Consider the following 23,609-nt stretch of genomic DNA (forward strand, 5'->3'; position numbering starts at 1 on the left):
CTAGCGGAATAAAACTTTACACAAATACTGTATTTGAGCTGTGACATCACTTGTGGAAAAATTGTTAAAATCGGACCATGACTTTTCAAGGCCCCTGTTATCGAACATGAAGAACTCAGTGCCTAAGGTTAATTTTTCACCGAAAATATAGGTAAATCCCTCTGATATTTTAATGTAATTCATTCCCTCTAAATTTTTTTCTTATAACAGTTTCTCTCTGTACCTGAAATGGTAAAAATCGGGTCATAACTTCCCCCAGATCCCATATACCTAATTATAAGTAATATTAAATTAAGTGAGCGTATAGTATTTGATACATTGTATCTTGGTGGTGAAAACGAGTGAAATCGGTTTAGGAATAACCTCAGTCCCCATAACTATTTATGATGATTTTCGTTATTCTATTGAACTTTATACCAAATATATGGGTCGACTTGTGTTATCTTTATAAAATTACATCAATAAATTGCGAGAGTATAAAATGTTCAGTTACACCCGAACTTAGCCCTTCCTTACTTGTTTTTAATAAATTCATCAATTCAAATATATATGTACATATATGATTCAAAGCGCTCCAGCGTAGTTTTATTGTCACTGAAAACTTAAAATTAATTTTTCTCAAAATAATGGTTTCAACGTTGATGCCCAGATTTCTCGAGAACTGTTCAACCGAACTTAATAATATCTCAGACATTTGATTTAGTCGAGATGTGATTTACATTTATTTGATACATGGATATCTTAGATATTTTCTTTATTTTGTATAAACTGCCAAACATTTGTATTTTCCATTTCTTTCTTCTTCCAAGTTCTAGTTTAAAGTCTTAACTAAATGCGTACATACAATTTTTTATACTCTCGCAACATGTTGCACAGAGTATTATAGTTTTGTTCACATAACGGTTGTTTGTGTCACCAAGAAATATTAGAGTTAGATATGGGGTTATATATATATAAATGATCAGGATGACGAGTGGATTTGAAATCCGGATGTCTGTCTGTCTGTCCGTCTGCCGTGCAAGCGATAACTTGAGCAAAAATTAAGATATCTTAATGAAACTTGGAACACATATTCCTTGGCACCCTGAGGAGGTTGCTTTCGAAAATGGGCAAAATCGGTCCACTGCCACGCCCACAAAATGGCGGAAACCGAAAACCTATACAGTGTCATAACTAAGCCATAAATATAGTTATTAAAATAAAATTTGGAGCACAGGATCGTATTGGGGAGGGGCACATTTGGATGTAATTTTTTGGGAGAAGTGGGCGTGGCCCCGCCCATTTTCCATTTTGTAAAAAATCTGAGTGCAGCTTTCATCTGCCATTTCTTATGTGAAATGTAGTGTTTCTGACGTTTTTCGTTAATGAGTTAACTCACTTTTAGTAATTTTCAACCTAACTTTTGTATGGGAGGTGGGCGTGGTTATGATCCGATTTCTTTCATTTTGGACTGCATTAGGAAGTGGCTAAAAAAACGACTGCAGAAAGTTTGGTTTATATGGCTCTATTGGTTTGCGAGATATGCACAACAAACTTAGTAGGGGGCGGGGCCACGCCCACTTCCCCAAAAAAAGTTACATCCAAATATGCCTCTTCATAGTGCGATCCTTCATACCAAATTTTATTTCCATAGCTTTATTTATGGCTTAGTTATGGCACTTTATGTGTTTTCGGTTTTCGCCATTTTGTGGGCGTGGCAGTGGTCCGATTTTGCCCATTTTCGAAAGCAACCTTCCTATGGTGCCAAAAAATAAGTGTGCCAAGTTTCATCAAGATATCTTAATTTTTACTCAAGTTACAGCTTGCACAGACGGACGGACGGACGGACAGACATCCGGATTTGAACTCCACTCTTCACCCTGATCACTTTGGTATATATAACCCGATATCTAACTCGTTTAGTTTTGGGTGTTACAAACAACCGTTATGTGAACAAAACTATAATACTCTCTTTAGCAACATTTGTTGCGAGAGTATAATTACTAAAAGTGGGTTAACTCACTAAGAAAAAACGTCAGAAACACTAAATTTCACATAAGCAATGGCAGATGAAAGCTGCACTCAGATTTTTTAACAAAATGGAAAATGGGCGTGGCGTTGACCACTTATTGGTCAAAAACCATATCTCAGGAACTACTTGACCGATTTCAATGAAACTTGGTTTGTAATAGTTTGCTTACAAACTTGTTCCCAATGATATGTTGTGAAAATAAGCCAAATCGCTTCACAACCACGCCTACTTCCTATATACCAGAACTTTGAAGAAGATCTGAATCGTTTACATTACAATATATATAGTAAGCACTAGTGAAGATATCGGTGCAGAACTTTACACAAATACTACGTTTATAGTGTGACAGCCCCATCCGAAATCGGACCATAGGTTTTCAAGGGTTTCCAACTTTCAATGTACTTTATACAATATATATGACGAATATGTGGATCAAATTGTGTATTATATAATATTAATAAAGTTAAATAAATACAACACGACAAATAAGCAAAATCGGTTATAACCACGCCAATATCCCCCATACAAAGGGATTAATTGAGAACTACTAAACAAGTTTGAGCTCACTAAAGCAAAACAGCATAAATTGGCCAGGCGGAATCGTTACGCATCCGCGCCTACCACCCATATATCACTAACTAAATTTACAACTGATTCGTTCAATTTACTAAATTTAAAATAAGCATCAATTAATATAACGGAATAAAGTTTTGTGAAAATGCTGCATTGGAGGTATGGTTAGGTTAGATTAGGTTAAAACCTCCGCGACAGGTTTCGCGATGGATCTCACTTGAACAGATAAAGGTGCCAGTCCAAGTTGATGCCAAAAGACTCTTAAGTATGGATCGCAAAGAAGACCTTTACATATCGCCGAAGCGTTTTGAGCTTATCATCTATGATCTGAAAATATTAAAATTAGTTATTGTTAATATATTTGCGAACAATTTAATTGGCAAAATAGAAACATAAATCATTTGATTACGTGTTTTCTTCTTCTTTGTATCAATTGGCATTCACAATAGCAAAAATCGGCCATTTTGGGCAGCGTTGCCAACTCAAATTTGGTAAATTCAGCTAAATGCACGGAATTTTTGTGCATTACTTATTTGCTTTAAAATGGATAAATGCGCGAGTTAAAGCAAATCAACGCCACTAATGCAAATTAGCGCTGCCGTCTGTCTAGGCTATAAGACAGTGCTTAACTAGCTTTGAGCACACATTCAGCGAGCTCAGGGCCATAATTGCTATTCTACTATTGGAGTGGATGCTGAGAATCGATGGTTTTCAACTTTCCTGCTGATTGTTTACCATTTATTTTGGTTAATATGTTCGATATTTGATAAAATTCAATGGACATATTTCCCTAACGATAATGTGAATTTGCCCTCAAAATGAAATTGATTGGTCTGGTTGTGTAGTCCCCATTACAAGTACAGTAGTTCAAGATATCTGAATTGATACTATTGAATTGAGCAGTTACTTGCTAGAATCATGAGCGGGAAGCAAAAACCCTATTTAATTGAAATACTGCATTCCCTACAGTGTATGCAACTATCCAATATATGTAAACATAAATGTATGGAAAATGGTCTACGCTCCTTTTAATTTGTTTTAAATACATTAACTCACATATATATAATCGAAGTATATATACATATATACATAGTATATATGTACAAACAATTAGTATTCATGCCATGTATGCCAGTGACGGCGGGGAATTTATCAGCCTAAATCTATTTGTGAGTAATTAATGATGAGACAAGATCACTCCAAGGGCATACACAGCATGCACACATATTCCTTTATTAACACTCCCAGAGATGTGTATATGTACTTATATTCACATTTAGTTCTTTAACACAATACAGTATAACCCAGAAAACAGCAGATTTGTGTGCAACATAGTAAATATTGAATATTCTTGAACTTAGAAACCAAAATTTCATGTGAACACGCACAAACAAATGTATGCTAAATGGTTGTAGTTAGTTTTTTGTATGTAGATCACCGTAGATAGATCGTCGATTCAGCTAAATGTTTGCTGGGTAGCAGCAAAATCAAGGGTCATTTACGAAAATTATTGTATGCGCAACATTGACGCTTATTTCATATGTAACAAATTCGTTCATAATTTAAAATAATTAATACTGTTTTATTACACGTAAACTGTAATTATGCTGTGAGCGTACTAGCATTAATTTGTTTTGTTTTTTTTTTTTTGTTATTATTTTGTTTAAGTAGTTAAAATCAACAAGAAGAAAATTATCTTAAATGGCTGGTTTCGGGCATTTTTACAGTTAAGCGTTTAGGTGGCGGTATGCCATATACGCAAATCCGTAGCCTTTGCTGACCCGCTTGCATACACATACATACCCGTATGTATATATTTCAATATATGTGAGTAAAAAATAGTTAGGTTTTAGTGCTACAAGCAAAATTATAAATTCAAGTTCCCGCCCTTTCCATAAGGCATCTGGCGAGTCTAACAAGTGCTAAATTTAGTCCACAATAACCCTTGATATAATAAGCGAGGTCTTTCTGGCACGCGGTGGATCGAAAACGGTCCTTCCAGCTGCTGTCGCTCATCTCGCCGCAATCATTGGTGTGCTTACTCGTCATTGTCCAATAGGCACACATGCAGTGAGGTTAGGGATCAAGCCAGACGCTAGTTGTACGAGCTGCTTGAAGGAAGGCGAAGCGGAATGAGACAAGCACTTACTCCTACAATATCTAACATTCGTCAGACTTAAATTAAAACACCTCAGTAAACACATCTTCGGCGAATCCAGCGAAGTGACTGGAATCGACTATAGCCGACTTAAGAAATTTATAACAGAGTACAACCGCTTTGTCGAGTCTTAAGGCTCTTAGCGATCCGTTAGGAGTATTTGGGTGTGTTGTCACTGAGACAAAGTTCATCAAAATCTTTCCAAAAGTTCAGTGGCGCTCTTGAATTAAAAGCAGTTCTGCTGTAACAGTTTGTTCGGCGTTTTGGGACAATTGAACACTTATTTTTGGGAGCGGCAACAACTACACTCGTACCACGGTTTAAAAAAAATACATTTTGCGGTTCTTAAAACGATAGTGAAAATGGTAGCGAAACATCAAAGTAATCTTTGGAATATGATTTTCACCTATGGATGCCATTCACCATTAGTTTATAGCAAAAAGCGTAGGTGGAATAATGATAAATTTCCTTAATACGAATTAACCACAATAACATTGGCGAGGCATGCGAAGAAATTAAGATTTTTTAGCCTAAATTTTAACTGCTTTCCTACAAATATGCGCTCTTGAGTATCCGCGGTATTAATTGTTTTATAGGCGGATCAATAACAAATTTTGAAATTAAGTCATTTCATTATTTTCACATAAAAACAATAATAATCATAAGGCGATTGATCGATTTTTTTATAAAACACCTTTAAAAAATAACAACACAAAAATTCACCAAAAAGTATTTATAAATTTATTTCAACAACTTAAGATTAGAACAAGTAAGGAAATGCTAAGTTCGGGTGTAACCGAACATTTTATACTCTCCCAATTTATTGAAGAAATTTTATTAAGATAACGCACAAATTTACCCATAAATTCGGCATAAAGTTTAATAGAATAACGAAAATCGTCATATATAGATATGAGGGCTGATGTAATTCCGGAACCGATTTCATTCAATTTCACCAGCAAGGTACACTATATCCAATACTATACGCTCACTTAATTTTGCTAAGATATATCACATATTAACCACTACATATGTATATGCGAAATAAAGCCCAACGAATTTTTGAAAAACCTATAATTAGGGATATGGGAGCTAGGGGATGATATTTTTGAAAAACCTATAATTATGTATATGGGAGCTAGGAGATATTACATACTATTGGAAGAAAACAATTTCCTCTGAATTACATTAAATTATCTGAGAGATTTACCCAAATTTTCGGTTAAAATTTAACCTTAGGCGCTGAGTTCAACATATTCGATATCTGGGGCCTTGAAAAGTTATATTCCGTTTTCGACAATTTTTTCACAACTAAGGCCACAGATCATATACAGTATTTGTGTAAAGTTTTATTTCGCTATCATTATTGGTTCCTAATGTATATATTATAAAGTGAAGTATTCAGATGGAATTCAAAATTGAGTTATAAGGAAAGTAGTCGTGGTTGTGAACCGATTTTGCTCATTTTTTAACCGTGTTGTCAGGGTGTCAAGAATATTATATACCGAATTTCATTCGAATCACTCGAGTAGTTCTTGAGATATTTAGTGAAGCTTCCTTCTGCTATTTCTTCTGTAAAATTTAGTGTATCTGACGTTTTTCGTTAGTGAGTTAACCCACTTTAAGTAATTTCCAACCTAACTTTCGTATGGGAGGTGGGCGTGGTTATTATCCGATTTCTTTCATTTTTGGACTGTATAAGGAAATGGCTAAAAGAAACGTGGCAGTGGACCGATTTTGGCAATGGACCCATTTTCTAAAGCAACCTCCTCAGGGTGCCAAGGAATATGTGTTCCAAGTTTCATTAAGATATCTTAGTTTTTACTCAAGTTATCGCTTGCACGGACAGACAGACAGACGGACGGACAGACATCCGGATTTCGAATCCACTCGTCATCCTGATCATTTATATATACATATATATAACCCCATATCTAGCTCTTTTATTTCTTGGTGACACAAACAACCATTATGTGAACAAAACTTGTATACTCTGTGCAACATGTTGCGAGAGTATAAAAAGATATACATATATGAAAATACATATATATATATATATATATTCATTCTCAAAGAAGTGGACAAAAATTCAACAGTAAAAGAGGCCCGATTCATAGCAAATACATCACGAATGGATTATCATCTTAATTAAAATTTAGGCTATAACTGTGCCAGATCCGAAGTACTATGTAATAATTGTGAACTATAGTAGCGATAATGTAATGGTTTAGGGAGCAGTTGGGGTTTCTGGCTTGGGAAGGCTAGCCTTAAATGAGGGTAATATTAGTCGCAACTAATGTAAGTCTCTGTTGGAACATGATTGCAAACCATTAATGGATAACTTTACCTTTGTTTTGACTGAATCTTCCAACAAGATTACGATCCAAAGCAAATCCACAAATTGTTAAGGATTGGGTGCTTTTTTATGCTTTAACAGATGTATAAACCTTATAAAGATGTGTAACCCTTGTGTTGCCACCCAAAAACAATCACACTGTCTGCCGCCCGGAGTACCCGGGTACCTGTACGCAAATTCGTGCGTATAAGTGCGTTATACGTAAAAATAATTGAGTGCATTCTATCAGGATCTATTTATTGACATCTTAGAAAGGTATTTCTGCTTGAAAGTACCATATGAATTATGTACAGACACCTTCATAATCTTAAATCAGGAATAAAACGCGCGCTTCTCTAACGTAAATTTCTCGATTCTGCGAAGGCCAGTTCCGTGGAATTAGAGAGGTGGGGAAACAGGCAGTTCTCTGAATTGGTTTGTACTTCAGGAACGTTCGAGAATGCTGTGAAACGAATATAAGCTGTATAGTTCAGTTTCTGTCATTGACTCGAAGAAGCCAGACGTATCGCTGTTTGGATAGTTCTTTAGCGTGTAATTGTATTTTATTTATGTATATACCTCAGATAAATAAAAGGATGGAGGAGTTATCGCCGTTTTTGAGGTAACGTAAAAACAATAAATACACGATTTATTTACCACAATGGGTTTTTAATTTTATCGAAAATTGAATGCGAAAAATATGAATAAAATATTTTTTGATGCTATATGCTAGAATATACGAAAATACATTTTACATTACTGTATATAGCCCATACTCATTAAAAATGAACATAATTTGTTATAGTTAGCATATAGATACTTATTTACTCCTTTTAGATATAAAACAAAATTATAATCATAATGTATTCTTTTTTAGAAAAAATATTATTCAACAAAATACACTCCGGTGGGTACCCGGGTACACAAGGGAATTTTGGTACGAAGAATTATAAAAAAGCCATTCGCTGAAATACTCAACAACCGCGTGATAGACACTTTGAACAGCATTACATCTGTAGAGTTGATACATTTAGTATCAAAGCCACCTTTAAATGGTAGTAGATGTCAACGCTGTCCCACCTAAAAACTAAAAGTAAGTAATATCTAAAATTCAGTACAACTTTTGCACTAAAATACGTCCTTTTTGTACCGTTTGTAGACTTTTGTCTATTATTTCTGTCATAACTTTCTTGATTTATTTTAAATAAGAGTTTTTTTGTTTAATGAGATTGGAATAAAACTGCATCAACACATTTTTCTAAAAAAACTTTCACACCAACGAAAACGGGGGGGTGTATGCAGACTTTTGTCGGGCATAGTACACGTTTTCAATATCTAATATCTAAGCAGGAACTCTACTCAAACCCAAGGGCTCAACGTATGTTATTTGATGCAGTAGGGAGTACATTTTCCACGAAACAGTATCATGTGCCAAAGAAACTGTTGGCACAAGTCTTAACGGAAATGTTGCCAGTCTGTTTGAACAGCTGATACATGTGGTTTTGTAGCTTTTAGCATATCAAAGCAACCAATAAATAAAATCGGCGTTGTGATGTCTGAGGATCGACTACATTACACAAATCTTCTTAATTCACAGCTGGAATGCGCTATTGTAAATATCTTTGAGTTTGAAATAACATAATATCTGTAAAATCAACCAGCCGGAGTGTACGCTGTCAAACATGCAAAACTGAAACAAGTATATTACTTATTTTTTTATATGAACTAAAGGCGTACAATATAGTACATGATTCAACAATAGCGCTACGATTGTATATTTAACTATGCATACACATATGTATGTATGTGTGTTTGAAATGAATATAGGTTGCGGTTGATTGCACTTTAAAGGCAAATAATAACATATACTTGTAATAACAATTCTTCGAAAGGAAAAACCTAAATCATTATTTCTTGCTATACAAAAAGATTGGAAATATATCGAAATGGCTACAAAAATCTAGTTTATTTGGTTTTAACAACGCTTTAATGCATTTATACTTTTGTCACACACTTGTAATATTTAATTATTTTAAACAAAATTTGCGCTATTCTACCTACACTGCGGGTCATCAGATTAGTGTTATCTATAATACTTAGGTCTGTGGTGTATGGCGGCCACTCTAGAACACCGACATTTTGGATTTATATCCATGTTTTTACAGACCGAACAAGCAGAATTTGGCCATTGTTAACATTATAGTTTGCCAAAAATATTTTTAAAAAGAAATCAAATCTCAATTCAAATGATCCCTATGTGTATGCGTTCCTAATGGTTCAACTCTTTGAGCAAGTCATGGAATTAAAAACTTTATTCATCTGTGCTTTCGTAAATACATTTATTCTCAAGCTAAAATCCGAGATAATCCCACTCCTTAGATCCCAAAAATTAGACTATTTCTTTTTGCAACTCTTTAAGAGCTGTTTTATTATCTTAGTTTCTGCCTGAAACAATTTTTCTTTAATTTTGACGGAGAAGTCCTGAGAATTGCAAGCTTCTCTATTTACTATTTACATATACAGCGTTGTTCAAAACAAATTGGACTGATAACTAAGAATGCTAAAACATCTCGTATATATACATCTCCAAATTTCAATTTTCGATATAAAAAGTACTTAAATATAAAGATAAATTGTTTATTTAGTGAAGTAATAATAACAAGTAAGGAAAGACTAAGTTCGGGTGCAACCAAACATAGTATAAAATGTTGATTGCTATATTTTTATTAAGATAACACACAATTTGACCCATATATTATATAAGATTTCCTCTGAATTAAATTAAGATACCTGAAAGATTTACCGATATTTTCGGTGAAAAATTACCTTAAGGCAATGAGTGCATTGAAAATTTATAGTCCGATTTCGACAATTTTTTCACAAGTGATGCCACAGATCATATACAATATTTGTGTAAAGTTTTATTCCGATATCTTCTTTGGTTCCTCATGTATACATTATAAAGTGAAGGAATAAGATGGAATTCAAACTTGAGTTATATGGGTGATTGCGAACCGATTTCATCAATTTTCCTTTCTGAGATGTCTCAATTTTTTTTCCAAGTTATCGCTTGCACGGACAGACGGACGGAAAGACATCCGGATTTCAACTCCACTCGTCATCCTGATCATTTATATGTATATAACCCCATATCTAACTCTTTTATTTCTTGTGACACAAACAACCGTTATGTGAACAAAACTATAATTCTCTCTTTAGCAACTTTGTTGCGAGAGTATAAAAAGTGGCCAAACATCCAGGTTTATTAAAAACATGAATTACAGACTACAAAAATGGTTTATCACGAAAAGACGTTTGTAATAAGTTTTACGTCATCATTTCAACAGTAAGGTTAATTATAAAAAATAGGGAATATGGATCTGTGAAAACTCACCACCGAGATGGACGACCCTAAGCTACTACACGGCAGGACGATTCAAAAATACTTAAAGAACTAAAAAAAGTTTCCAAATAAGTCGACGGCAAGGGGTGGTAAAAGGCTTAAATATGACAGTTAGCAGCCGTACTGTACAAAGAAAAGCGTGTGCAATTGGGGTAAAAAGTTATAGAGCAACCAAAACCGTTTATAACAGCTAAAACTGTTTTTATTTGCGGGGGAACACAAGAACGGGTCAGTGAAATGATGGAAAACAATACTTTTATCTGATAAATATTTAATGTTTAATTTGAAATAAGAATCGTTCGCCGACCAAAAAATAAGCGGTTACATCCCGACACTACCAAGGTACGCATGTACCTTGTGGCATGTTTATGTGGCATTATGGTATGGGGAGGTTTTCCGGGGTTGGTGTTGAACCTCTACATCGAGGCAATAAAATTATGGATCGATTCTTATACAATTCGATTCTTGATAACGTGATGATTCCCCATGCAAAGTGGAATATGTCACTTTCGTAGTCTTTTCAACACGACAGCGAGCCAAAGAAAGTCGCGAAACTAGCAGCAAATTGGGTCGTACCACAAAATATTAATGTCCTCAGTGGCCAGTTCAATCGCCAATCTCAATCCTATTGATAATCTATAGGATATGATAAATATAGGCATAGAGAGAGAAAGTTAATCATTCCACAGGAAGTTATTAATAATCTTATGTCAATTCTATGCCAAATAACTGCAGTGATGTAATTAAAAATAATGGTTATGCTATAAAATATAAACATCAATCATTATTCCAATATGTTTTGTCGCACTGAATCAAATAATGTGTAAGATTTTGTATATTTTCATAAACTAAATAGTTATTTTTCAATTCTGAGTATAAAATCATAATTGAGAGAATAGGAGATGATAATGTACCTCGTAGGTATGAAATCAATTTTGTCCTACAGTGTATATAAAAATGATGTGCGTATTCCTTCGATTAGTTATATGATTATACATTACTTTGTAAAAATGTAACCGATTAAATGAACTTGGCGTACAATTTACTTCAGTGTTTCATTGATTATTTGATTATTTTCGCTTTCTGGAACGGGGGATGGGGTTATATGTAGAAGTTCCCGCAAGTGAGGAAAGTTTCTGATTGCCATTCACTTGGGAGTGGCGAGGAACGATTATTTTGCATATGACACCAGCAGCTTACGACTTCCGGTTTTAGACCAAGTATCCTCTGGGTAGCCAACAGACATCCGTTTGAAGGCGAGCTAAAGAGAGAAGGCGATTGCGATTGTGGGTAGGGTTTGGAACCCACCACATAAAAAAACCTCCCCAATGAAAGACCAAACAGAGCCTCGGAAAAGAAATCCCACTTTTGAAGACGTCCCCTGCAAACGTTTTAAGGATCACGATTTGAGGGCATGCACCTGGAATGTCCGGACCCTTAATTGGGAAGGTGTCTCTGCCCAGCCGGTTGCTGTCCTCATACACCTAAGGGCTGACATTACCTCCATCCAAGAAGTGCGATGGACGGACAAGAACGGAAGAAGGTGGGTCTTTGTGACATCTAATACAGCAACTATATAAAGGAGCGCAAATTTCGATCAAAAATCGATCACGTTGTGATAGACGTGCATACGCTCCGAGGACCAAATATAGACTCGTATCATTATCTAGTAGCAGCAAAGATACGCACTCCCCTCTGGGCAGCAAAGAATGCCCGCCAACAAACACAAGGAAGGTTCGACGTCGAAAAACCAGTTGGTACGATGAGAATTGTCGTTTCGCAGTGGAGAGGAAACAGGCTGCCTGCCTCGCAACGTTGCGATTTACCACAACACGTTCGGGGTGGGATAGATATCGAGAACTGAAGAGGGAAGCGAGACGCAGACGTAAAAAGAAAGAGGCTGAAATGAGTGAGTATGAAAAGCTTGGAAAGTTGGCCGACATGGGTAATGCTCGAAAATTTTATGAAAAGATGAGGCAATTTACAAAAGGTTTCAAGACCGAAGCATTATCATGTAGGGACCGAGGAGATAATATGGTAACGGATGTCTAGAGCATACTGGGGTTATGGAGGGAACACTTCTCCGACCTGCTGAATGACAGTGAAAGTACAACAAAGAAATTCGAATAGCAATTACCCGCTTGAAGAACAACAAAGCGGCGAAGGCCGATGGATTACCGGCCGTGCTATTCAAATACGGCGGCGAAGAACTGATAAGGTGCATGCATCAGCTTCTTTGTAGAATAAGGTCGGAAGTAAGCATGGCTGACGATTGGAATCTCAGTGTGCTCTACCCAATCCATAAAAAGGGATACCCCACAATCTGCGCCAACTATCGTGGTATATGTCTCATCAATATCGCATATAAGGTCCTGTCGAGAGTATTGTGTGAAAAATTAAAGCCCACCGTCAACGAACTGATTGGACCTTATCAGGGACTTGACTTCTTCAATCTATTGCTGGAAAAAATAATACGAACTGCAGAACTAAATAGAGATGGTACAATCTTCTATAAGAGTATACAGCTGCTGGCGAACGCCGATATGATATCATCGGAAGCAACAACTGCGCCGTTTGTTCCGCTTTTTCCAGACTTAATAAAGAAGCGTATGGGTCTGGGGGTGAATGAGGACAAGACGAAATAACTCCTGTCATCAAAAAACAGTCAGCGCACTCGCGTATTGGCTCCCACGTCACTGTTGACGTCATAACTTTGAAGTTGTAGATAGTTTCGAATGGTCATGTTGTACGAATGGATGAAAACAATCCAGCTCTGAAAGTGTTCAATGCAGTACCTGCTGGAGGAATCCGCGGAAGAGGACGACCTCCACTCCGATGGAAAGACCAAGCGACACTTGGTGTTTCCAGTTGGCTCCAAAAAGCAAAAAGGAGGAATGAGTGGCGCGCTCTGGTGGACTCGACTAAAAGCAAAAGCGGTTTCTTCGTGTTATTGAACGTGTTTGCTAACCGACAAGCCGAAAATTGTAAGTAGTGTTCACTGACTCCACTCCCTTGTGTAATATTAATAAGTTGACTATTTCACAGTCTTCATTTCAGGTGCAGTATACATGCACCAAAAAGTGCAATAAGAGCATCTCAAAACTGATTACGATTTCTTTTTTAGTGTATGTAGTAAATGTATAAAGCATTGTGGCGTCTGAATAAGAAATCAATATCAATTCGAAAAATAATACTCACCCTTTAACTGCTTTTTCAAGGCAACACTTTTTCAAGGCATTACCCACATTTATCGGTGTCCCTAAATCTTTAATTATCAGTATTGTAGCGAGTTAGAGACGCATATTACACCATTATTGTGCATTTCAGTCTGCCCTAGGTGTAACAGTTGCCTATTCCGTTTTTTTGTTTTGTGCTGAGCCTGGACCTACTTAAACAAAAGGTAGTGCACACAAAAATGGAAGAAAAAATAAACAGTAAACTTGACAAGTAAGGAAGGGCTAAGTTCGGGTGCAATCGAACTTTTTATACTCTCGCAATTTATTGAAGAAATTTTATCTACATAACACACAAATTTACCCATAAATCCGGCATGAAGTTTAATAGAATAACGAAAATCGTCATATATAGTATATGAGAGCTAAGGTAATTCCTGAACCGATTTCATTCATTTTCACAAGCAAGGTGCACTATATCCAAGACTATACGCTCACTTAATTTTGCTAAGATATCTCATATATTAACCAATCCATATATGCGGAAAAAAAGCCCACCGTATTTTTGAAAAACCTATACTTAGGTACATATATGGGAGCTAGGAGATGTTCTGACCCGATTTTAATAATTTTTGGAACAGAACACTATTAGAAGAAAACAATTTCCTCTGAATTACATTAAATTATCTAAGAGATTTTCCCATATTTTCGGTTAAAATTTACATTAGGCGCTGAGTTCAACATATTCGATATCTGGGGGCTTGAAAAGTTATAGTCCATTGTCGACAACTTTTTCACAAATGAAGCTAGAGATGATATACACTATTTGTGTAAAGTTTTATTCCGCTTTCTTCATTGGTTCCTTATTTATATATTATAAATTGAGGGAATAAGATGGAATTCAAAACTGAGTTACAATGAAAGTAGTCGTGATTGTGAACCGATTTCGCCCATTTTTGGTCCGTATTATCAGGGTATCAAGAAAATATTATATACCGAATTTCATTGAAATCTGTCGACTAGTTCCTGAGATTTGGTTTTTGACCCATAAGTGGACGATGCCTCGTCCATTTTCCATTTTGTTAAAAAAATTTAGTGCAGCTTTCTGCTGCTATTCATTCTGTAAAATTTAGTGTTTCTGGCGTTTTTCGTTAGTGAGTTAACTCACTTTTAGTAATTTTCAGCCTAACCTTTGTATGAGAGGTGGGCGTGGTTATTATCCGATTTCAACTATTTTCATGATGTGTGGTGGGGTGCGTAAGAGAATCGACTGCAGAAAGTTTGGTTTATGTAGTTTATTGGTTTGCGAGATATATACAAATAACTAATTTGGGGGCAAGTCCACACCCACTTCCCCAAAAACATTACATCTAAATATGCCCCTTCCTAGTGCGATCCTTTATTCCAAATTTTACTGTTATAACTTTATTTATGGCTTAGTTATGACACTTTATGTGTTTTTGGTTTTCGCCATTTTATGGGCGTGGCAATGACCCGATTTTGCCCATTTTCGAAACCCTCTCACGGTCCCAAGGAACATGTGTTCCAAGTTTCATTAAAATATCTCAATTTTTACTCAAGTTATCGCTTGCTCGGACAGACGGATGGACAGACATCCGGACTTCAACTCCACTCGTCATCCTGATCATTTATATATATATAACCCCATATCTAACTCTTTTATTTATTGGTGACACAAACAACCGTTATGTGAACAAAACTATAATACTCTCTTTAACAACTTTGTTGCGAGAGTATAAAAATTGTTTTATCCGCGGAAGGGTGACAAATGTTTTGCACCAAAGGGGTGATAGTGAAGAGGTAAATACTTGCGGAAAGCGTTACTTTATAAGTGGTAGGTAGTATATGCATTCATACCATACATATGACAATATGCCGCGTGAAGTGGTGTATCAAATGACGATTTCTATGGTCGCACTTTTCAAATGTGAAAATGATCATTGTCTTCCACTTCAACACTAGTTGCTGGAACCAATGCGTTCTACCAAATACTCACATAGATATTTGGGAGTAGTGCATACATACATATATGCATTTAATACCAGGGTCACGCACAGTCGAACACTTGATATTGTCACGGTTTTTTGGAGGATATGACCGATACGGTATCAATCTTTCAACCGGCAGTCTGCCAATACGAGATCGTAAAGTTTTCACATTTCGACGTAAGTGATCCTTGATTGAGTAGGAAGGCATCGGGTGATCCAAGTAGTAGTAGTACATTTTTCAAAAGCCTTTTTCACAGATCACGACCGAGTCGTGTCAAGCTGTCATGTTATTTTTATTCAGTATTGTTTGGCATTTCATCATGGAAAGACTTACGCCTGAACAACGTTATAGACTCTTGAAAAGTTCTAAGAAGATCCGACGTTTTCGAGCCAAATTCTGTTCAGTGATGAGGCCCATGTAAAGTAAAGAAGCTAAATTGCTGTATTTGGGACGAAGAGCAACCTGAAGAGATTCAAGAGCTTTCATTTTGTCCAGAAAAAAAATGGTTTTGTGTGGTTTGTGGGCCGATGGAATCATCGGTCCATATTTCTTCAAAAATGAAATTGAAGTTCGTGATCTCAGCGACAAGACCGCGCCACTTTCCACACACCGCATCATTCAATGGATTTATTGAGAGTGAGCATATAATTTCACGTCGCGACCAACATTTGAAAGAGATAATCTTAAAAAAAAAAAAAACAAATATAAAAGACTAAAACAAACACTTTCGAAAGAAATAAATATTCCCCATTAAATTTAAATTTCCTTTGGAGCTGGAAATGTTTCACCCTTTATGTATTGGTTACCAAGTATTTTGTGCTGTTTGTAGCGTTTTCCTGCTGGGTATCTTCTACATATACGTATGTATACATTATATGTGTGGTGCATACACGTTTGTGTTGTCATTTGGGGTTGGACAGGTTCAGTAACAAATTAGTACGGCGCTCAGCTCAGTTCTAACATTGTTATACGATAACAAAACAAACAAAACGGCTGGAATAAAAAGGTATCATTATATAGCCTGCGCAGCAGTTCATTGCACGATAAATACCATATAATTTTGACAAAACTTTGTTAATGTTATATTTATTGTCAACGCGAACACCACTATTTAGTGATGACAAGCCGTGGTGATGATAGTGACTACATTGTCGTCTGTCAATCTTCATACTCAACTCGAACTTCCCCGCACTACTTGTAAAGTAGATAAATACACACGCATGTATATATTTATGAATGCAACATTTAATGCAAACCAATTTGATTAAAAAAATTTAAATGCCCTTAATTGAAGGGGTGGTTCCGTATACCTCCGTGTTACTTTAGTTTTTTATAACGCATTTACAATTCGACAAATGAAAGGGAAAGCGCACACATACACAACACATGACATTTAAAGTAAGAGAAAAACGCGTTGCACTCGCAACGTTATCGCTGCGCTTGCAACGCAATCACATTCTTGGCTTGCTTGGGTTGTTCAATACTTGTAATGATTGTAATAATAATTACAGTAATATAAGTAGATAACACACACCCACACTGCTAAACAACTCGCATACTCAATAGCTTATCGGTTCAACTCTTAATAGACTTATTGCAGTTATATGGAAAGACAATCATATGAAAGTAGTACCGAAAATACAAAAAGTAGTACAGAAGCTATGCGGTATCTACCTTCGTAAAAGAATTATATGTGCAACTAGCAGACACGGTCACACGTTTTTGTGGCTAAGGTATAAATTAAATTAGTAAATTTTTCAAAAATTGTACTTGCTTTCATAAATTTAATTTTCGTTTATACATACATATGTATGTATGTACATACTTTATTACTATATCAATTCTACAAATTTCTGTGTTGGTTTCAAGCGCTTTGATTCATACCTTATAAATTTTATCACTTACAAACACATTTTTCTCATTTTTATACTCTCGCAACATGTTGCACAGAGTATTATAGTTATGTTCACATAACGGTTGTTTGTGTCACCAAGAAATAAAAAAGTTAGATATGGGGTTATATATATATATAAATGATCAGGATGACGAGTGGATTTGAAATCCGGATGTCTGTCCGTCCGTCTGCCCGTGCAAGCGATAACTTGAGTAAAAATTAAGATATCTTAATGAAACTTGGAACACATATTCCTTGGCACCCTGAGGAGGTTGCTTTCGAAAATGGACAAAATCAGCCACGCCCACAAAATGGCGGAAACCGAAAACCTATACAGTATCATAACTAAGACATAAATAAAGTTATTAAAATAAAATGTAGAGCACAGGATCGTATTGGGGAGGGGCACATTTGGATGTAATTTTTTTGGAGAAGTGCAAGTTACAAAGGTTAGGTTGAAAATTACTAAAAGTGGGTTAACTCGCTAAGAAAAAACATCAGAAACACTAAATTTCACATAAGCAATGGCAGATGGAAGCTGCACTCAGATTTATTAACAAAATGGAAAATGGGCGTGGCATTGACCACTTATTGGTCAAAAACCATATCTCAGGAACTACTTGACCGATTTCAATGAAACTTGGTTTGTAATAGTTTGCTTACATCCCAATGATATGTTGTGAAAATAAGCCAAATCGCTTCACAACCACGCCTACTTCCTATATACCAGAACTTTGAAGACGATCTGAATCGATTACATTACAATATATAAAGTAAGCACTAGGTAAGATATCGGTGCAGAACTTTACACAAATACTACGTTTGTAGTGTGGCAGCCCCATTCGAAATCGGACCATAGGTTTTCAAGGGTTTCCAACTTTCAATTTACTTTATACAATATATAAGACGAATATGTGGGTCAAATTGTGTATTATATAATATTAATAAAGTTAAATAAATTGCGAGAGTATAAAATGTACTCTCGCAACATGTTGCACAGAGTATAATAGTTTTGTTCACATAACGGTTGTTTGTTTCATCCAGGAAAAAAAGAGTTTGATATGGGGTTATATATATATAAATGATCCGTATGACGAGTAGATTTGAAATCCGGATGTCTGTCTGTCCGTGCAAGCGATAACTTGAGTAAAAATTAAGATATCTTAATGAAACTTGGAACACATATTCTTTGGCAACCTGAGGAGGTTGCTTTCGAATATGGGCAAAATCGGTCTACTGCCACGCCCACAAAAGGGCGGAAACCGAAAACTTATACAGTGTCATAACTAAGCCATAAATAAAGATATGAAAACAAAATTTGGAACATAGGATCGCATTAGGGAGGGGCATATTTGGACGTAATTTTTTTGAAAAGTGGGCGTGACCCCGCCCCCAAATAGGTTTTATGTATATATCTCGCAAACCAAAAAAACTATATAAACCAAACTTTCTGCAGTCGTTTCTTTTAACCATTTCCTTATACAGTCCAAAAATGAAAGAAATCGGATAATAACCACGCCCACCTCCCATACAAAGGTTAGGTTGAAAACTACTTGAAGTGGGTTAACTCAATAACGAAAAACGTCAGAAACACTAAATTTCACATAAGAAATGGCAGATGGAAGCTGCACTCAGATTTTTTTACAAAATGGAAAATGGACGTGGCATCGCCCACTTATGGGTCAAAAACTAAAGCTCAGGAACTAGTCGACTGATTTCAATGAAATTCGGTATATAACACTTTCTTGACACCCTAATGACACGGGTGGAATATGAGCTAAATAGGTTTACAACCACGCCTTCTTCCTATATAACTCAATTTTGAATTCTTCGGATTCGTTCACTTTATAATATATATATTAAGAACCAATGAAGATATCGGAATAAAACTTTACACAAATACTGTATTAGAGTTGTGACATCACTTGTGATACAATTGTCAAATTCGGACCATGACTTTTCAAGGCCCCTGATATCGAACATGAAGAACTCGGTGCTTAAGAATAATTTTTCACCGAAAATATAGGTAAATCTCTTAGATATTTTAATGTTCCCTCTGAATTTTTTTCTTATCACATTTTGTCTATGTACCAAAAGTGGTTAAAATCGGGTCATAACATCCCCCAGATCCCACATACCTAATTATAGATAATATAAAATTAAGTGGGCGTATAGTCTTCGATACATTATACCTTGGTGATGAAAACGGTTCAGGAATTACCTCAGTCCCCAGATGCTATTTATGATGATTTTCGTTATTCTATTGAACTTTAATCAGAATATATGGGTCGAATTGTGTTATCTTTATAAAATTACATCAATAAATTGCGAGAGTATAAAATGTTCGGTTGCACCCGAACTTAGCCTTTCCTTACTTGTTTTTATCGAATCGTGACGAGAAAAAATCGTTGAGAAAATTTTTAAAATAGAAAGTTAAGAATGAAAATCATGATAACCTCCCTCGCCTTTCTTAGCCTTGTCAACGCCAACGCCACAAATACAGCATCTGCGTCAGCACTGAAGCCATTTTCGAACCTTACGGATTGTATGACTTAAAGGCATCCTGCTTGTTGGCTTACACCTAATAATATTAGCCGATTCAATGGTAGTAGTAGCCCACAGCAACGAAGCGCAATAACAATAGGTATCTTTTTTTGTGTATTTGTATATTAGATGCTTAAACTTTAATTTTTTTCAGTTATTTTACGGCTTTATTCCTGTATTTTGTACTTGAAATTTATTTGAAATATTCCCGTTGCTTCACAATACATGAATTCATTCATACGTACATATGTACATATGAAAAATTTTTTCCAAACAGCGTGGAATTTCATCAATTAAAGCTGAGTTTTCGGCTACACATTCTTAAATTAAGGGCTTCACATACTGAAGCGCAATTTGACATACACACACATTATTCAGTTCCATGCATATATATGTATGTAACACAACTATGTCAAGCAGCTTATTTTCATCATATAGCTTGTGTCTTTTGACATATACATACATAATAATAATAACGGGTGATTCAAATAGAGGTACTTTTTTCAATAGCTTTCTGCCATGTTATTTTTGTTCAGGATTGTTTGGCATTTGATCAAGTCTAAAGTCTATGCGGATCCGCTTCAATTCCGGTCATGGTGCAAAATTCACAAGTGTCATACGCGGTTACCAGTCGGAATGCTCGAACGAGTCATCGAAAATTGGACTCAACGGATGGACGTAGCCGCGGCCAACATTTGAAAGAGTTAATCTTTAAAAATTGAATTCAAAGAATGTTCTTTCGCATGAATTTTTTTTTTTTTTTTTATTTTTAAAATAGTATAGAACCTAGAAAGGGATCACCCTTTACATGTGTAAAAAATATATCTACAACTGGAACTTCTAAAAATTAGACAACCACACCATTGAACACTTTACAAATTGCAATACATATGTACATACATATAAGTATACGAGGATAGTTTTGTGAGTCAGACAGTCGGGTTTGTCTATATAGTGAAACATCTGACAATTGTTTTTATCAACGTTTACCAAAATAAATTTTGGTGGTTCTATAAAATCTGTGGAAAAAATGTTTACGTTCTGGCAACATGGAGAATATAAAAGCCAGGATACTGTATTAAATAGCTCATAATTTTTAGATAGTATAGAAGCCAATCAATTAATTGACATTATACTCAAGTTTATTCATTTTTTAATTAGTTCCTAAGCAATTTATTTTATCAACGTTTGACAATTGTTTTTATCAACGTTTACCAAAATAAATTTTGGTGGTTCTATAAAATCTGTGGAAAAAATGTTTACGTTCTGGCAACATGGAGAATATAAAAGCCAGGATACTGTATTAAATAGCTCATAATTTTTAGATTGTATAGAAGCCAATCAATTAATTGACATTATACTCAAGTTTATTTATTTTTTAATTAGTTCCTAAGCAATTTATTGTTAGTATATAATATTATTGCACTTACCATAGTTACCGGCAGTCCACCAGCACCGCCATTCGAATAAGAATATGGCGATACCAGGTATCCCATATTGAAGCTCGGCGCATGTGATTCAAGTTTACCTACAATGGAATTGAAAGCATTAAAATCATTACTATTTTATTTATTACATTTAATTAAATAATTATTAATTTAATTAAATAATTAAAATAAACGTACATAAATTGAATTGAAAGGATTCATGACGAAGGTATACGTACATATACATATTACATACAATTAACATGGATCGTTTGATAGCACGACTTAATCTCCAGATATTTTTAAAATATATCCTATGAATGATTTAAGCTATATGACATTTAGGTTAAGCTTTTCTAAATTCAAAAACTATCTAAGAGATTTCGTAGTCTCTAAAACGAACTATCTTAGTAGGATTTTGTGGACAAAAGTTGTGTTATGGAAAGTAGTGGTCTGCTTATTTATCAATGAATATAACATCCCCATAAGTGTCTTCCTACAAAATATAAAGATGAAAAGCACATACCAAAATAGGTCACGTATTCTGAATGACGACTAGTGACCATTCCGCTATATTAAAATCTGGTAGATCCCATCTTCAATATTATAAATCAACCAGAGGGCCAATATTATATTAACACATAATATTTGGATGATTTTTTTTTTGGGGAAAGTAGGCGTTTCTCGCCCCTAACAGGTTTATTTTACATATCTCGCAAACTAATAAAGCTATATAGACATATTTCCTTTTAGTATCCCATCCTAAGTATCTTGCACCATAGAAATGGAAATTAAAAACGGAAAATTACCACACCCACCCCCGATATAAATGTTAGGTTGCAAAGTATTAAAAGTGCGTTAACTCACTAACTAATAAAAATATACCAAAAACACTAACTTTTGAAGATAATATGGGTGTGGCGTCGTCCACTTTTGGATCAAAAACTACTTTACCAATTGTCACGATTTTGGTACATAATATTTTCTAATCTATTCTCATCTTGATGTCATTGGTCAACAAATGAGCTTCTGAGCTTATATCTTGTAGGAAATCTATTATTTGGAATAACTACAGCTATCATTAAAGTATTAAAAGTTTTTATATTTTCTTACTAAATCTACAGATGTTCCAAATGATTTTCATGCTAATAGTTTCCTTAAAGTTTTTTTTCAAGTTGGATAAGATCAGTTCACATAGGTCATTAGATGCCGCTATCTAAATGACATTACCTTATCTAATCCCTTTATCGAATAATGTCGATATATATGTATAAGATTATTATTCTTATTATTTTTAGAATTCAGAACTAGACTGCCCAGTACTGGCATATTAATTGGAATACTTACTGAACACAGGACTTAGATCCGGTCTCGTTGGCAGTTTTCCGCTCTTTTCCTGAAAGAAAATAACAATATACAATAATAGAATTTTAAATTGAATACAATTTCAACGATAACGATTTCTTGTTAAATTTTGTGTTAAAACTAAAGCTAAATACTAATACGAATAAGCTCAGAGTTTTCCAATATTAGCATTATTACTATGCGGCTATTGAAAATTGTACCCCGGAAGAGAAAGAGAACTTTTATGACACCCTGGAGGATAACAACAACTGAAACACGACGTAAAGATTATTTGTGGAGATATGGAGCAGATGGTAAAACGAAAAATCAAAATCTGACGCAAATGTGGGATTGACAGTTTAAAATCATTAAGAGAACATACCTTGAGACAGTAGGCAAGATGCAACTGGCAATAAAAATACATGGTTCAACGGTCAGTGCGAAATGGCAAGTTAAAAAAAGAATGAGGAACAAGAGAACAAGAGCATCTATAAAACTGTACAAAGCACTAAGAAAATTTTAAAAATGTACTCATAGAGCTAAAACGAAAGAACACACAAAAAAACTTTTTCGAAACTCTACGATCGAATTGCAGTTCGAGAAACTCTCGCCAATTCTACTAAAGCATAAACAGACATCGAGCAGACGATGTACAGAATGAATATTCTAATAGAAACACAAGGAATCCTTGACATTGGTGAACATTTCGATTAACATTTTCGATTAACATGGAGCTA

The 23,609-nt window shown here is 35.2% G+C and overlaps 1 protein-coding gene across 23 annotated transcripts in view; it reads right to left on the reverse strand.

Annotated features, from left to right (window-relative positions):
* LOC105218274 (protein pangolin, isoforms A/H/I/S) overlaps positions 1-23,609 on the reverse strand; it is a 159,340-nt gene that overhangs the window by 112,681 nt on the left and 23,050 nt on the right. For all 23 annotated transcript variants that reach the window (XM_054235502.1, XM_054235500.1, XM_054235499.1 and 20 more), the window contains 2 exons: positions 22,876-22,924; positions 21,532-21,629 (listed from right to left, as the gene is read on the reverse strand). In XM_054235502.1, coding sequence (XP_054091477.1) covers positions 21,532-21,629; positions 22,876-22,924 — 147 coding nt within the window. The remainder of the gene's footprint in view (positions 1-21,531; positions 21,630-22,875; positions 22,925-23,609) is intronic.

Source organism: Zeugodacus cucurbitae, chromosome X (genome assembly GCF_028554725.1).
Source record: "Zeugodacus cucurbitae isolate PBARC_wt_2022May chromosome X, idZeuCucr1.2, whole genome shotgun sequence".
In the NCBI taxonomy this organism is placed as follows: Eukaryota; Metazoa; Arthropoda; class Insecta; order Diptera; family Tephritidae; genus Zeugodacus; species Zeugodacus cucurbitae.